The sequence below is a fragment of the Zeus faber genome (genome assembly GCF_960531495.2).
Source record: "Zeus faber genome assembly, chromosome: 17".
NCBI classification, from domain to species: domain Eukaryota; kingdom Metazoa; phylum Chordata; class Actinopteri; order Zeiformes; family Zeidae; genus Zeus; species Zeus faber.
In genome coordinates, this window is record NC_137204.1 from 17,081,382 (window position 1) to 17,097,002 (window position 15,621).

Genomic DNA, 15,621 nt, shown 5'->3' on the forward strand with positions numbered 1-15,621 from the left:
CCAATGAACTTTCAACAACAGGGAAAGAGTGTCCCAGCAGCTCAGATCACACATCAGCCATTACAAAGTCATAAAATATCAGCTATTTTGGCCCAAATGGCAAGTAATCTTTTTTGCTTTCAATGGAAAAAGAAATTTAAGCTCAAATAAATGTATTTAAATAATAAGTTAAAAAAAAAAATACACACACACACACACACACACTTTCTGAATAGTGATGAATAGAAACCCACTTCAAAAGGCAGGGGCGTAAGATGACGTCATGGTGTCAAATTCCTGAGTTTTTTTTTGTTTTTTTTTGGAGACGGGGCCTGTCTGGACCCATTGCGCGCACACACACTGTTCTGCTGTTTCTGCATCGAAGGGACGACGTCTCACCAAAGCAGGTAAACCGAATTCAACCGATTTCAATCAACTTTCAAAAGAACGTAACGGAATCCCACTGGATTTCACGGACTTCCACTTGACTCGGGCTTCCGTCGTATCCCTGGAAGTGTTTGCGAACTGTAGGATACAGCTCTATTCTCCTCCGGGGCTCCCACTGGTTTCATTCACGGGGGATTCATTTTTTTTAGTTGTTTTTTTTTCCGGCAAATAAACGGTGTTTTGTTTTTTTTGTTGTTTTCTTTTTGTCTCCAATTACATTTGCTCTAAACGTTCCTGCTTCGTGGGTTTACGTCGATCGTCTTTCCCGGTGGATCTGGGATCGATTCATCGGGTCTGGGCCAGTGCTACGCGTGCGCGTTGTTTAACGGTTTCAATGTTTCCCCTGAAAAATCCAGTTTCTAGCAGAGAATTTATACTGATGCGTCGTTAAATAATAACAATAATAATAATAATAATAATAACGATGATAACAATAATAATAATAATGATGATAACAATAATAATAATAATAACGATGATGACAACAACAATAATAATAATAATAATAATAACGATGATGACAACAACAATAATAATAATAATAACGATGATGACAACAACAACAATAATAATAATAATAATAATAACGATGATGATAACAATAATAATAATAATAATAACGATGATGACAACAACAATAATAATAATAATAATAATAATAATAATAATGATGATAACAACAATAATAATAATAATAATAACGATGATGACAACAACAATAATAATAATAATAATAATAATAATAATAACGATGATGACAACAACAATAATAATAATAATAATAATAATAATAATAACGATGATGACAACAACAATAATAATAATAATAACGATGATAACAACAACAATAATAATAATAATAATAACAATAATAATAATAATAATAGCAATAATAATAACAATAATAACAATAATAATAATAACAATAACAATAATAATAATAATAACGATGATAACAACAACAATAATAATAATAATAATAATAATAACAATAATAATAATAATAACAATAACAACAATAATAATAATAATAATAATAATAATAACAACAATAATAATAATAATAATAAAAACAATGATGATGATAACAATAATAATAATAATAATAACAATAATAATAATAACGATGATGATAACAATAATAATAATAATAATAATAATAACAACAATAATAATAATAATAATAATAATAATAACGATGATGATAACAATAAGAATAATAATACTAATAATAATAATAATAATAACGATGATGATAACAACAATAATAATAATAATAATAATAATAATAATGATAACAACAATAATAACAATAATAATTATAATGATGATGATAACAACAATAATAATAATAATAATAATGATGATGATAACAACAAAAATAATAATAATAATAATGATGATAACAACAATTATAATAATGATAACAACAATAATAACAACAACAATAATAATAATAATGATGATAACAACAATAATAATAATGATGATGATAACAACAAAAATAATAATAATAATAATAATGATGATAACAACAATAATAATAATAATAATGATGATGATAACAACAATAATAATAATAATGATGATAACAACAATAATAATAATAATAATGATGATGATGATAACAACAAAAATAATAATAATAATAATGATGATAATAATAATAATAATAATGATGATGATAACAACAATAATAATAATAATAATAACAATAATAATAATAATAATAACAATAACAACAATAATAATAATAATAATAATAATAAAAACAATGATGATGATAACAATAATAATAATAATAACAATAATAATAATAACGATGATGATAACAATAATAATAATAATAATAATAACAATAATAATAATAATAATAATAATAATAATAATAATAACGATGATGATAACAACAATAATAATAATAATAACAACGATGATGATAACAATAAGAATAATAATACTAATAATAATAATAATAACGATGATGATAACAACAATAATAATAATAATAATAATAATGATAACAACAATAATAACAACAATAATAATTATAATGATGATGATAACAACAATAATAATAATAATAATAATGATGATGATAACAACAAAAATAATAATAATAATAATAATAATGATGATAACAACAATAATAATAATAATAATGATGATGATAACAATTATAATAATGATAACAACAATAATAACAACAACAATAATAATAATAATGATGATAACAACAATAATAATAATGATGATGATAACAACAAAAATAATAATAATAATGATGATGATAACAACAATAATAATAATAATGATGATAACAACAATAATAATAATAATAATAATGATGATGATGATAACAACAAAAATAATAATAATAATAATGATGATAACAACAATAATAATAATAATAATAATAATGATGATGATAACAACAATAATAATAATAATGATGATGATAACAACAATAATAATAATGATAACAACGATAATAACAACAATAATAATAATAATGATGATAACAACAATAATAATAATGATGATGATGATAACAACAATAATAATAATGATGATGATGATGATGATGATAACAACAAAAATAAAAATAATAATGATGATAACAACAATAATAATAATGATGATGATAACAACAATAATAATAATAATGATGATAACAACAATAATAATAATAATAATGATGATGATGATAACAACAAAAATAATAATAATAATAATAATAATGATGATAACAACAATAATAATAATGATGATGATAACAATAATAATAATCATAATAATAATAATAATAATAATAATAATAATGATGATAACAACAATAATAACAACAATAATAATAATGATGATAACAACAATAATAATAATGATGATGATAACAACAATAATAATAATAATAATGATGATGATAACAATAATAATAATAATGATGATGATAACAACAACAATAATAATAATAATGATGATAACAACAATAATAATAACAACAATAATAATAATAATGATGATGATAACAACAATAATAATAATAATAATGATGATGATAACAATAATAATAATGATGATGATAACAATAATAATGATGATGATAACAACAATAATAATAATAATAATAATGATGATAACAATAATAATAATAATAATGATGATGATAACAACAATAATAATAATAATAATAATGATGATGATAACAACAATAATAATAATGATGATGATAACAATAATAATAATAATAATGATGATGATGATGATGATAACAACAATAATAATAATAATAACAATGAAGATAATAATAATAATGACGATGAGTACAATAATAACTAATGTTCACAATAATGATAATCACAGTAATAATAACAATAACTACAATAATAACTATAATCATAATATACTGATCAGTTATGGACCTAATGATCAGAATATTATAATTATCAATTGAAATAACTGTTATAACTGTAATGTGCTATTCTAGCACATTATTTAATTAATAATACTTAGAACAATACTACTACTGCTACTAATATGATAATAAAAACATGATCAATTCCTTAAAAATATGTATCTTATTTGAAGTAGTAATAACCTGTATGTTATGCATACTGTAGAGCAGTGGTTCTCAACCTGGGGTCTGGTGAGCCTCAGGGGTCTTTCAAGTGGTTCCAACGGAAGGGGTCTCCAGCAAAATTATTAATAGTTAATTAAGATAAACATATAGTTAAACATTCCCATAATTTAATTTACAATACTTCACTGATATAGTTCCACTGTTATGCCCTGTCTATTTTATTCACATTATTCGTCAACTGCAAAGTTTTGAAATCATATCTAAAAATAAAAATATTTCAGTTTGGTGTCCCAGAGAGATCCGTTTACATCTCTCCTCACTAAGTAGTGACATTTTACAGATATGGTTGTATATATGTTTGGGCTATTTAAATGGCTTATAAGTGAAGTATTTCTGAAATTGATTCAAGTACGTTTTTAAAAGAAAACATTTATTTTTAAAAGTATTTCTTTATGTATTTGTATTTTTTTTTTTACAAATAAGCTCAAAGAAAGCTTCTTTTCTTTCTTTTTTTCGTGCCAGGATGTGCACAAAGGTCCGGCCGGACGAAGGACTGATGATGATGCAGGAGCTGGACGATCGCCTGAAGGAGCAGATCGACAGACTGGAGCACATCCGCCTCGCCTCCACGGAACTCAGAGACAACCTGTCCGGGGTGCCCGTCTTCCTTTCAACACCCGACGAGTGACAACATGCGTGATATTGACGTTGAACTCTCTCTGATATTTCTTATTATGACCTTATGACATCGCCACTGCAGAGCACCGGAGACCTGAACCAGGCCGTCGCAGACCACCTGGATTGGCTGAACCACTTGTCGGAGCGAGTGGAGACCCTGCAGATGAACACCACCGTGTTTGTACAGGTGAGGAAAAGAAAAGGAGCAACATGTTTAGTTGTTCCGGCAACTGTCCAGTCATACAGGCTGTAAGTGTAACTCTGTATAACTGTCTATCACCAGTCACCAGTTAAGATTTAGAAACATTGTCTGATGATGCACGGATGGATTTGCAAGTAATGACATAAATATATATATATATATATATATATATATATATATGATGCACGGATGGATTTGCAAGTAATGACATATATATGTATGTATATATATATATATATATGATGCACGGATGGATTTGCAAGTAATGACATATATGTCATTACTTGCAAATACATCCGTGCATCAATGAATACATTTATTAATACATTATATATATATATATGAGTGTCATTACTTGCAAATCCATCTGTGCATCAATTAATACATTTATTAATACATTATTTATATATATATATAAAATGTATTAATTTATTTATTAATTAATTTATTTACCGAACTATTTATTTATTTATTTATTGATTAACTTACTTACTTACTTACTTACTTACTTACTTACTGACTGATTAATTTATTTATTTGTTTTATTTACCGAACTATTTATTTACACACACACACACACACACACACACACACCACAGGATAGAATTGTCCTATACGATACAGTACAAGATGTGTATTATATGGGTAGGGTGACGTCATGCTGTACATCATCTCTGAGTAATCCGCGTTTGTACTCATTCCAAACCTGCCGTTGTTTTCCGTGCGTCACGTCCCGGTTCGGCCAACGGCGCAGCGGCGTTTGTTGAACGTTGTCAAAGGTGTTGAAGCGGAAATGGGGGGTCGTCAGACCCGCGACGCACGTAGCCCGCCCGTCGTACAGGTCGATGAAACAGTGCGTCGGGCTGACCTGCGGCAGGGAGGCGCCTCAAGACCTTGCGACGACAGCGTCACGCACTTCAAGACTTTGCTTTTTTTGTTTTGTTCCCAATCCCAGTCGTGCACAGGGTAGTGATCACACGTGTCGGGATGCTAGATGCCAAAGCAACAGAACGTTGCCTTCCTAAAATAATGGCATAAGTCATTTTTTGACAAAGGTGATTTTTTGTTGTTGTTGTTGTTGTTGTTGTTGTTGGCCTAAATCATCTCCTCATGACGCTGGCCACCTCTGGTAAAAATCGCCTCCCTCCTCAGTAGGTCAATGATCATCTATCGTCATAAACCTTTTGAATGAAGTCATCAATACATATAATATGTTTGGTTCAGTTGTTTTGGGTTTTTTTTGTGTGTGTTTTCCGGAAAACCTGAAAAAAAACTTCCACCATTATTTTAGGAAGGCAACGAGGACATTCTCCAAAGCGTCTCGACCCTTCGGGGGAGAGCTTTCCTTGTGGTTTTCTCGGGATCACGCAGAGCGAAAGACGTCCCGTGGCGTGGACGCGGCGTCAGACGTTCCAGCGCCGGCGAGGATCTCCTGGCGCGTCCCGGCCCCCGGAGCTACTCGGCGCGTCGTGGTAGTTTCGGGTGCAGCCCCTGTTTGCCGCCCCTGTGTCTTTCTTTCCAACAACAACCCAGCGGCCACACCCCGGTCGGGTTACGGACGCGTTCGCCTCCTTTCTTGCGTGCGTTATCTTACACAGCGGGGGGTCGCAGCGTCGACAGTGCCTCACGCAGGGTTCCCCGCGGGTGCCTTGCGCCCCCTGCCCCCCCCCACCCCCACTGACGCCGGTGCCCTCCCTCCGCAGATGAACCCCCAGCCCCGCGCCTGGGGCGGGAAGGCGGGCTCCAGGCGCTCCTACCGCTGGGGGCGGAGCCTGGCGGCGGACGACGCCCAGTCCGAGGCGGCCTGGCCCCCCGTCCGCGCACGGCGGGACAGCGACGCGGCCTCCGAGATGTCCGTTCCCATCAGTTGAAAAGGATAACGGTGGCTTTCTGTCTGTCCGTTATTATGCCACTTCTACGATGAATCACCATTGCAACACATTTCTCCTGTTTTTTTTTTTTTTAAGTGTGTTTTCTTGAAAATGCATGTTTGGTAATAGACTATTGTGTGGTGTGTCGTGTTATTGCTGTTGTGTCACTTTCGTGTTTTCACAATTTTAACTTTCGAGAAACAGAAGAAAGAAAAAAAAAAAAAAAAAAGGTGTCCGTGTCAGTCTCTGCTGTGTGGGCGTCCGGGGCCCTCGCTTGTTATTATTTTTATTAATTTTTGGTCATTTTTTCCCCGATACCTGCATTCGCAAAGAGGTGTCAACGCATCCCTCCATTCAAGGCGGTGTCAGACGGTGAATCGGATCCAAAGGGTCTCATTCTGACATGCTGTGGTTTCATTTGTGCTTGGCAAGGAAAAGGCAATTCAAAGTTGCAAAGCTTTACCACAAAAAAAAGTAATTGCATCGTTTTAACGTCCGTACATTGTTTGAATTTGGATTAAGTACCGCATTGTTTAACCGCCGTAAAAGGAAAATAAACAATACGCCCGGAACAAAAAAAAAAAAAAAAAGGTTTTGTTTTTGGGATGATTTTATTGCTTCTAAGCGACAATGCTGCAAAAGGACAACATGGTGGCTATTGCTTAGTAGTAAGAAAATAATCTTCGAAGACACTGTAGTTCTCAATAATCGAATCCATCTTGAAGCGAGGGAAATACAACGCGTGAATAGAACAGTAAAAGCCCCAATAAACCTGTTTTTATTTTTATTTTTTACATTTTAACTCAGCAACGAGCGAACGTCATTGAGCATTGAGCAGTCTTCTCGCAGCCTGCGGCTCGGCGGCGCCGCCGGCAGGGGGCGCCGCGTGACGTCACGGCAACCCCACAACGTTATAAATAAAGCTCCAGCGGCGGCAGCACGCCTCCGAGAGACTGCCACTGGAAGCAGCGCGTTTCGGCGGCGGTCCAGTCGGTTGCAGAACGGCGCGACCGGGAGTACCAAGAGAGTCAATACTGCGAGTGCCCGCTGCCTGTGCCGCTGCCGACGGAGAAGCCCCGGGAACATGGCAGAGAGCGACTGGGACACGGTGACGGTGCTGAGGAAGAAGGGGCCGACGGCTGCCCAGGCCAAGTCCAAGCAGGTAGCGCCCTAACCCGGAGGGTTTACCACGGCCGGGCGGGGGGCAGCCGTGTTTAAAAATTGGCCGCGCGTCCCAGGGTCAATGACGAGCGAAACCAAAAGACGTTTTTTTGGTTTTTTTTTTCTTTTCTCTTATCTCTCTCTGAAAGGAGAAAATCCTCCTCACGTGGTTTCGGGTTCTGCTAGCTAACCCCAGCCACGCTCCGTGACGTCACAACTACGCTCACTGCGGTGGCCGTGTTGACCGGAACGCGTCGGGTACCGCGCGAGAGGATTGTTTTGTTTTTTTAATGTAGTTCAGCAAGTCTCATGTGGACTAGATGATGCAATGTTTCAGTGGGTGTGGTGGGATATTTACCAGGCAGCACTATAAGGTTGTGCTATTGTCCTCGTCCTCACCCCGAAGGAAACAAAAATGGCAGACGAGCACGACGTTTGAGACGCAGCTGTTCTCGAACGGGAATATTTGCCTTTGTTTACGGGTTTACGTTTAAAAATCCCCCGGGGCTTCGATCACCGACGATTCAACCATTAGAAAACATTTGTTTTATTTGATGCGGGGGGGATTAATAGACAGACAAATGGATTCGTCCGCATGTAAACAATGCCTTTGTCCGCATTTCCTTTAGCTAGTTAGTTGGCTAACCTGGTTGTTTACCAAGCTCCGACCAGACCTTTCCACGGCTCTCTAGCTGCATTTAAAATCGCAGTTGTGTTTGAATATAACTGTAGACGAACAGTTTGAAACCTCCCCCCCCCAATCCATACAATTTTCTTTGGACTGACCAATTCACCATATTAGCCGTTGGTTAAAATGTGTTTGTGTACCGGTAGTACTAGTAGTATTTTGTGTTATTTGTTTTTATGCTCTAGCTCGTTTCCCTCTACTGTTTTCTTTTGGCTGCGGTCTGCTGTGACGGGGTATTGCATCAGGAGTTTGGGTTATTGTCCATGTCCCTGTTTCCTGTTTTCTTTTGGCTACGGCCTACTGTGACTGGGTGTTGCATGAAGAGTTTCGGCTACTCCATGTCCCTGTTCTTTCTAGGCAATCACTGCTGCTCAGAGGCGCGGCGAGGATGTTGAGACGACCAAGAAATGTAAGATCCCATCACGCCGCCGCGTCCTTCAGTGCCGTGCGATTTGTGACCGTGTGCCGACGGCGGCGTAACGCGGGTCAAATGTCTGCCACGCAGGGTCCGCGGGGCAGAACAAGCAGCATCTGGTGACCAAGAACACGTCCAAGTTGGACCGGGAGACAGAGGAGCTCCACCATCACCGGGTTCCCCTCGAGGTGGGCAAGTTCATCCAGCAGGGGCGCCAAGAGAAAGGGCTAACCCAGAAAGACCTGGCCACGGTGAGTACCCGGGATCCTCGGATTTTACGCAGAGTTGCGTGAGACTAAATTGCGATTGTTATTTAAAAAAAAAAAAAAAGCTTTTAGTTGACTCACCGCCCAAAGGCTGTGGTCTATCCACTCTCAAATGGGTTTGGAGAAATAGTTGTCACAGTCAGCGGTTCAACCGGCTTGGATAATCATATCTGTCGGAGTTTGGCACAGACGTTGTATCAGGTGGCTGAAAATGAAGAGGAAAAGCTGAATGTGGCTTAAAAGTAGTTGGATCACGCTTATACACTTGCATAGAACAGTTCTCTCAACAGGTTCTAATTTACGCAACAAGTTCCACGGTAAACATGGTGATTGCATAGAACTTAATGTTTAGTGTCGTTTGTTTATTCAACACAAGTGGAAAGTCGTTTACATGAGTAATGAGTTTTAAACACTGATATATACGTTATCTGTTCCCTACCAATCCCACTATTTTGGCTCTTTTGAGCTCATTACAGTAATATTCCTCCGGGGATGAATAAAGATCCACTGCGTTTCCACATATACAGGTCATTCAGAAAGGTACTTAATGTTCCCTAAATTTAAACTCGGTTTGGGTTCTGTTGAACCGTCATCGTGACATCAACACGTACGTCGGACCACGGCGCTTGTGGTTTTGGCTCCTTTGACTCCACGTCGGGCACCACTGAGTATGAAATGAGTGTGGATGTTCCTTCTGTTCACCACTTGGTACAGAATTATAAGCACATGTTTTAGGCATTACTTTTGAAACCTTTTGTGAATTACGTCTGGACCTGCCTGACACGTAATGCTGCCTGCGCCGAACCTACCTAGCGTCATAGGTCATGCCATGGCACGGTGTGACATATACGTCATAACAACACACTGTTTGCACATTAAATATAGTTTCAAGAAGAGCAGGTGAACAGTTTAAAAATGTCAGTTTAACTGGATGATTAGATCAGATTTAGGTCGACTCTAATTAAACTCGGCTCATATTGCCATTGCAGGCGTAAAATGGTGCATTTCTAAACACGCTTTATTTTTGGAGTGAAATTGAAGGGGAAGGAGGAAAACAGAGGAGCATATCCTACACCGATCGGCCTAATGACGCAACTTATATCACTTGTCCACCAAAATTGGCGGAAACCTGCTAGAAATAGGCGATTGACACCTTTCCCGTTGGCAGGCGAAATAAAAATCGATGGCGTCCCATTTGACGTCCAGGACACGTCGGGAAAGGGGCGTGTCATGGTTCCAGTGTGACTGGGAACAAAGCAGTAGAGGAGACAGCGACTTAAATAAACGACGACGTAAAACTTGGGGGGGGGGGGGGGGTCTTTTGGGCCGTTCAAAAGAATCGGATCGTTTGTGAGCGACCCAACACTGCCGTAGAAGCAGCGTAGAGCATCCATGAGCGCACAGGTCCCTGAGCGGTGCTGGAGCGCCTCAGAGTCCGGCGGGGAGTCCCCACAATTAAAACATTTCATGGTCCGTGATGCGAGGAAAGGAGTCATTAACTTCTGATTTTGGATTCTAAATGGGATATGAAATGATTGAATGATATACAGATATTCTTGTCTATATACACACGTCGACCTCCGGAGCTTCAACGCGCGTCACATCGCGCAGGTAAGGGGGCCAAAATTAGTGTGTTGCCCCGGGCGTCGTGTTTATATCAGAGCTGATCGGAGGTGGAGCCAATTAAAACCCGGGTCTATTCCAGGGTCATCTGCCTTTATAATATCCTATTAATTTATTTGTACTGTCAAGCTTTTTTGATGCCATTTGCCTGTACAGCAACGCAAAGATCTTTGCCACGACAAATTCCTCGTATGTGAAAATGTATTTTGCCGAGTTTGGCGATTCCGAACTGCGAGGAGAGGACTTTGGATTTCTTAAAACATGGGAAATGTCTTCAATCCAGATATTCATTTGGTAAAGCTTTGGAGTTTGCCTGTTTTTTTTTTTTTTTTGTTTGTTTGTTTTTTTGGCAGTGGCACAGGAACCAGTCGTTTTTTTATTCAAGTTTTAATCTTTCAAATCCATCCCTCTCAAATATTCCATTGTTCCTCGTGGTTTTTTTTTAAATGGCAGACTTTAGGACGGAGAATGTTTTTATTTAAGGGTTCTTCAACAGTATTTACTGTTGGCGCTTTGTAAAATTGTAAATAAATAATGAAATTTAAAAAAACATGAGTCATGTGCTTTTTCATTTTTTTTTATGTTTATATATATTTCTTTTTTTATTTATTCATTTATTTTTTTCCTTCCCCAACAGAAAATCAATGAGAAGCCACAGGTCATTGCTGACTATGAATGTGGAAAAGCGATTCCCAACAACCAGGTCATGGGCAAGATCGAAAGAGCAATCGGTGAGGTCACTTTCTGTGTCGTCGCATAGTAAATGTTTGCTGTATTAAAATATATAAACCTTTTTTGACCTGATATCCTACCTCCGTCTGTATCGCTTAGGGATGAAACTCCGCGGGAAAGAAATTGGTCAACCCCTAGAGTCGAAACACAAGAATAAATGAAAACAAAGCCTCGAAATCAGCCCCCCCTTCCCCCCTCCTCCCCTTCCTCCCCTTCCTCCCCACGCCACCCCCACCGCCCACCGATGCCTCCATGTCCTCCCTGCTCCCTCCACTGCCCGGGCTGATCTCCCCGGTCCTGTTCCTGGACCCGGTTCGCTGCGTTGCATCCTGGCCAGTCGTCTCCAACGACTGCTCGACACAATAAACAAATCAATGCTTTTTCGGAAGATTAAAATCTGGAAATGCTGTGAATTGTATTTTCTTAATTGCTTGCTTATGCTCTGGCATGGTAAATTCAACTTTCTAATCTCAAATTAGGTGACCATTTTTTTTTTTTAATATATATATTTTCTTTTTACAGCCATTTCATTAATTTCACAGCATGACCTAAAAATCAGTTTTTAAAAGTGCTTGATTTCATCTGGTTTTTTTCTTTTCTTTTAAAACATTAAATGTTGGGAGAAGTCCACTACAATGTTATGCATTTTGTTGCTGTGCTTTGTTTTAATGTTCAAATAAAGTTCAGAATACTGACAACATAGAACTTACACGTTTAAACGGTGACGTTTGCTCCAGTGTTTTGAGTTTTTAATTTGCGCAATCATCATCTAGAGGTTCAATAACCTGGAAACCACCACCTTTCCCTTTTAAACACCAAAAGTTGCTCTTTTTATGGAGACTGCTGCTTTGAGCCTTTTTAAATTTGCGTAGTCCACAGAAAAGACCGGTTCGGATCGCGTCAACACTGTTCCCCCGTAGCCGACCTCCATCCCCTAAAACGCTCGCCTAATTATTTAAATACCAATGAGAATGTAATTTATGCTAAATGTGGGGAAACCCAACTGACCCTTAGACGAAAAACAAACCCAAATTTTCTCAGAAATAACTAAATATATGTAATAACTCACAAAAATAATTGGCATCCGTCATTGTTTATTACGTATTTGATATAAATCAGACTTGGATTTTTGATTCAACAGAATATTTTACATAAATGAAAATGGCATGGACAAAAATGACGGGACCCTTAACCTAATATTGTTGCACAACCTTCAGAGCCAATCACTGCAATCAAGCGCCTGCAATCAAGGCCATATTACCTGTCAACAGGTAGTTTGGCCCACTCTTTCTGAGCAAACTGCTCCAGCTGTCTAAGGTTTGAAGGGTGCCTTCTCCAGGCTGCATGTTTCAGCTCTTTCCATAGATGTTCGATAGGATTCAGATCAGGGTTCATAGAAGGCCACTTCAGAATAGTCCCATGTTTTGTTCTTCTCCATTCTTGGGTGCATTTAGCTGTGTTTTGGGTCATTATCCTGTTGGGGAACCCATGACCTTTACTCAGACAGAGCTTTCTGACACTGGGCAGTACCTTTTGTTCCAGAATGCCTTGATAGCCTTGAGATTTCATTGTGCCCTGCACAGATTCAAGGCACCCCGTGCCAGACGCAGCAAAGCAGCCCCAAAACATAACCGAGCCTCCATGTTTCACAGTAGGTATGGTGTTCTTTTCTTTGGAGGCTTAATTTTTTTCATCTGTGAACATAGAGCTGATGTGACTTTCCAAAAAGCTCCAGTTTTGACTCTCCCAGAAGCATTGTGGCTTGTCAGTATGCATTAAGGCAAATTCCAGTCTGGCTTTTTTATGTTTTTCTTTCAAAAGTGGAGTCCTCCTGGGTCTTCTTCCATGGAGCCCACTGTCACTCAAAAAGCGACGGATGGTGCGATAAGACACTTATGTACCTTGACCTTAGAGTTCAGCTTGTAGCTCTTTGGAAGTTGTGCTTGGCTCTTTCTCTACCATTCACACTGTCCTTCCGTTTAATCTAGGGTCGTTTTTCCTCTTGCGGCCGCGCCCAGGGAGGTTGGCTACAGTTCCATGGACCTTAAACTTCTTAATCATATTTGCAACTGTAGTCACAGAAACATCAAGCTGCTTGGAGATTGTCTTGCAGCCTTCACCGTTAAAATGCTTGTCTATAATTGTCTTTCTGATCTCCAACCCTGTGGCGTGGTGCACATGATGATGCCAAACAGCAGAGTGACTACTTTTCTCAATTGAAATAGGTTGAATGACTGATCAGAAGATTGGAGACATGTGTGATATCAGTTAGAGAAAACAGTTCGTTTGAAATATCACTACAATCCAATTATTTATCGTTTTTTTCTAAGGGCTACCAACAAATCTGTCCAGGCCATTTTAGAACATAATTGATCTCTTTAGCAATAATTGATCTCTTTTCACAGTTTCTTTGCTTTAGTCTATGACATACCAAAGGCATGCAGGTATACATGGGAACATTGCTTCTAATTTCATCACTTTTCAGGAGGGATGAAGCATTGTTTCAATGAGCTGTAACGGTAGCAACAAACGTGTCCACGTCTGTGCCAAAGAGTGGAACAACAGCTGATGTAGTCGCGCCATGCAGCCACGTGGGGTCGGGCTTGCGCCACAAACGTGTCGACACAAAGCGACCGGACGTCCACGCGTGAACATGAGCAGGTGAAAGGATCTATCCAGCATGCGTCCATGCATTTCCACTTCGTTCGTTTCAGGGTAAACCTTTTGGCCTGTGACACATTGAGCACATTGACGGTGCTTGTGGGGTCGGCAGGTCAAAGGTACCAGGGACATCCCTTATGCACAGGCCCTTTGAGACTTCAATCTATTGGGATTTATTCAATTTTTTAAGTCTTGCATTTTGAACTTTTTCAAGGCCAGAATGGTATCGATCGATCTATAATGCTGGGCTTGAGCCAGCCTGACCGTTATTGGCATTATACCCACTCTCCCACCCACCCAGCTGTCGTTCACGTTTTAGGAGACAGTTTGTCGGTCTATTAGAAAGGAATATTTTACTTTTATTTTTTATTTTTTCCTAGGACATATTGTGTGCTATCACCGGGTGCGTTGCATTACATTTCACTGCATATATGTATGAAAGTATGTATATGTATGTGACAAGTAAAAAAAATCTTGAATCTTGATCTCATGATCATGACAGGAAATATTCCTTTCATAATTAATATTTATTAAACATAATTAATGTAATTGTTAAATATTCCGGATGCTTTAACTTTTGGAACCAGCGTGTTGTGTGTGGACACGTTGCATTTCCTTGACCTCTTTCACTGACCTCCCGCTGTGCCTTCCCCCCGGCGACCGACCATTGTGCGTTGTGTGCAGGGCGAGGCGGAGGAGGAGCGCGAGGAAAGTCGCCGGCGCATCTACCTCGAGACGCTCCCTTTCCCCAGCCTCCCAGGTGATCCGTCAACAACAAGGTGTCCTTTGTGCTTCCCGCTCGGGAAGACAAAGGCCGATTCAAGGACTGAGCCCAGGTCGCCGGGGCCCCCCTGCGCCTTCCCGGGGGGGCCCCCCTTCGCTCGTCTCGACGCCTCCCCTCAGCGCTCTCGTTCAGCCGTAAAAGCCACGCGGTGTCGCGTCCGCGTGCTTGTCGGCTGCTCCATTCAAGCTATAACACCGCCACCAACGAATGACGGAAATGTTTGTTGTTTCGATCTCACCTGGCGCCTGCTTTATAATATACACTTTTTTTTTTTTTTTTCAATCGTGTGAAATAAATAGCGTAGCCCAAATGACTGGAAAGTTATTTACTAACTGTTGAAAATAGTTGAGGAAAATATGCAAAAGCTGAAGCGATTAGTGCAAAGATCCTCCCTGAAGCAGGCCTGCTGAGCCACCACCTCATATTGCATTGCAGTGAGCACAGCGTGCCGGGCTCCTCGTGCCATAAACTTCATATCAAAGAGGCTCAAGATCAAACTTAGAAATGAAATCCCTCGTCTTACGTCCACGTTCA

At 38.5% G+C, this 15,621-nt stretch overlaps 2 protein-coding genes across 2 annotated transcripts; both read left to right on the forward strand.

The window, feature by feature from the left end:
* The first annotated feature begins 311 nt into the window (after positions 1-311).
* Positions 312-6,887, forward strand: LOC307243396 (uncharacterized protein). The gene is made up of 4 exons (XM_080018200.1): positions 312-386; positions 4,529-4,661; positions 4,767-4,871; positions 6,590-6,887. The coding sequence occupies exons 2-4, from the start codon at positions 4,530-4,532 to the stop codon at positions 6,755-6,757; spliced, it is 405 nt and encodes a 134-aa protein (XP_079874326.1). The 5' UTR covers positions 312-386; position 4,529; the 3' UTR covers positions 6,758-6,887.
* A 785-nt stretch (positions 6,888-7,672) lies between these two features.
* On the forward strand, positions 7,673-12,283 carry edf1 (endothelial differentiation-related factor 1). The gene is made up of 5 exons (XM_080018129.1): positions 7,673-7,919; positions 8,964-9,015; positions 9,112-9,272; positions 11,548-11,641; positions 11,742-12,283. The coding sequence occupies exons 1-5, from the start codon at positions 7,842-7,844 to the stop codon at positions 11,801-11,803; spliced, it is 447 nt and encodes a 148-aa protein (XP_079874255.1). The 5' UTR covers positions 7,673-7,841; the 3' UTR covers positions 11,804-12,283.
* The last annotated feature ends 3,338 nt before the right edge of the window (positions 12,284-15,621 follow it).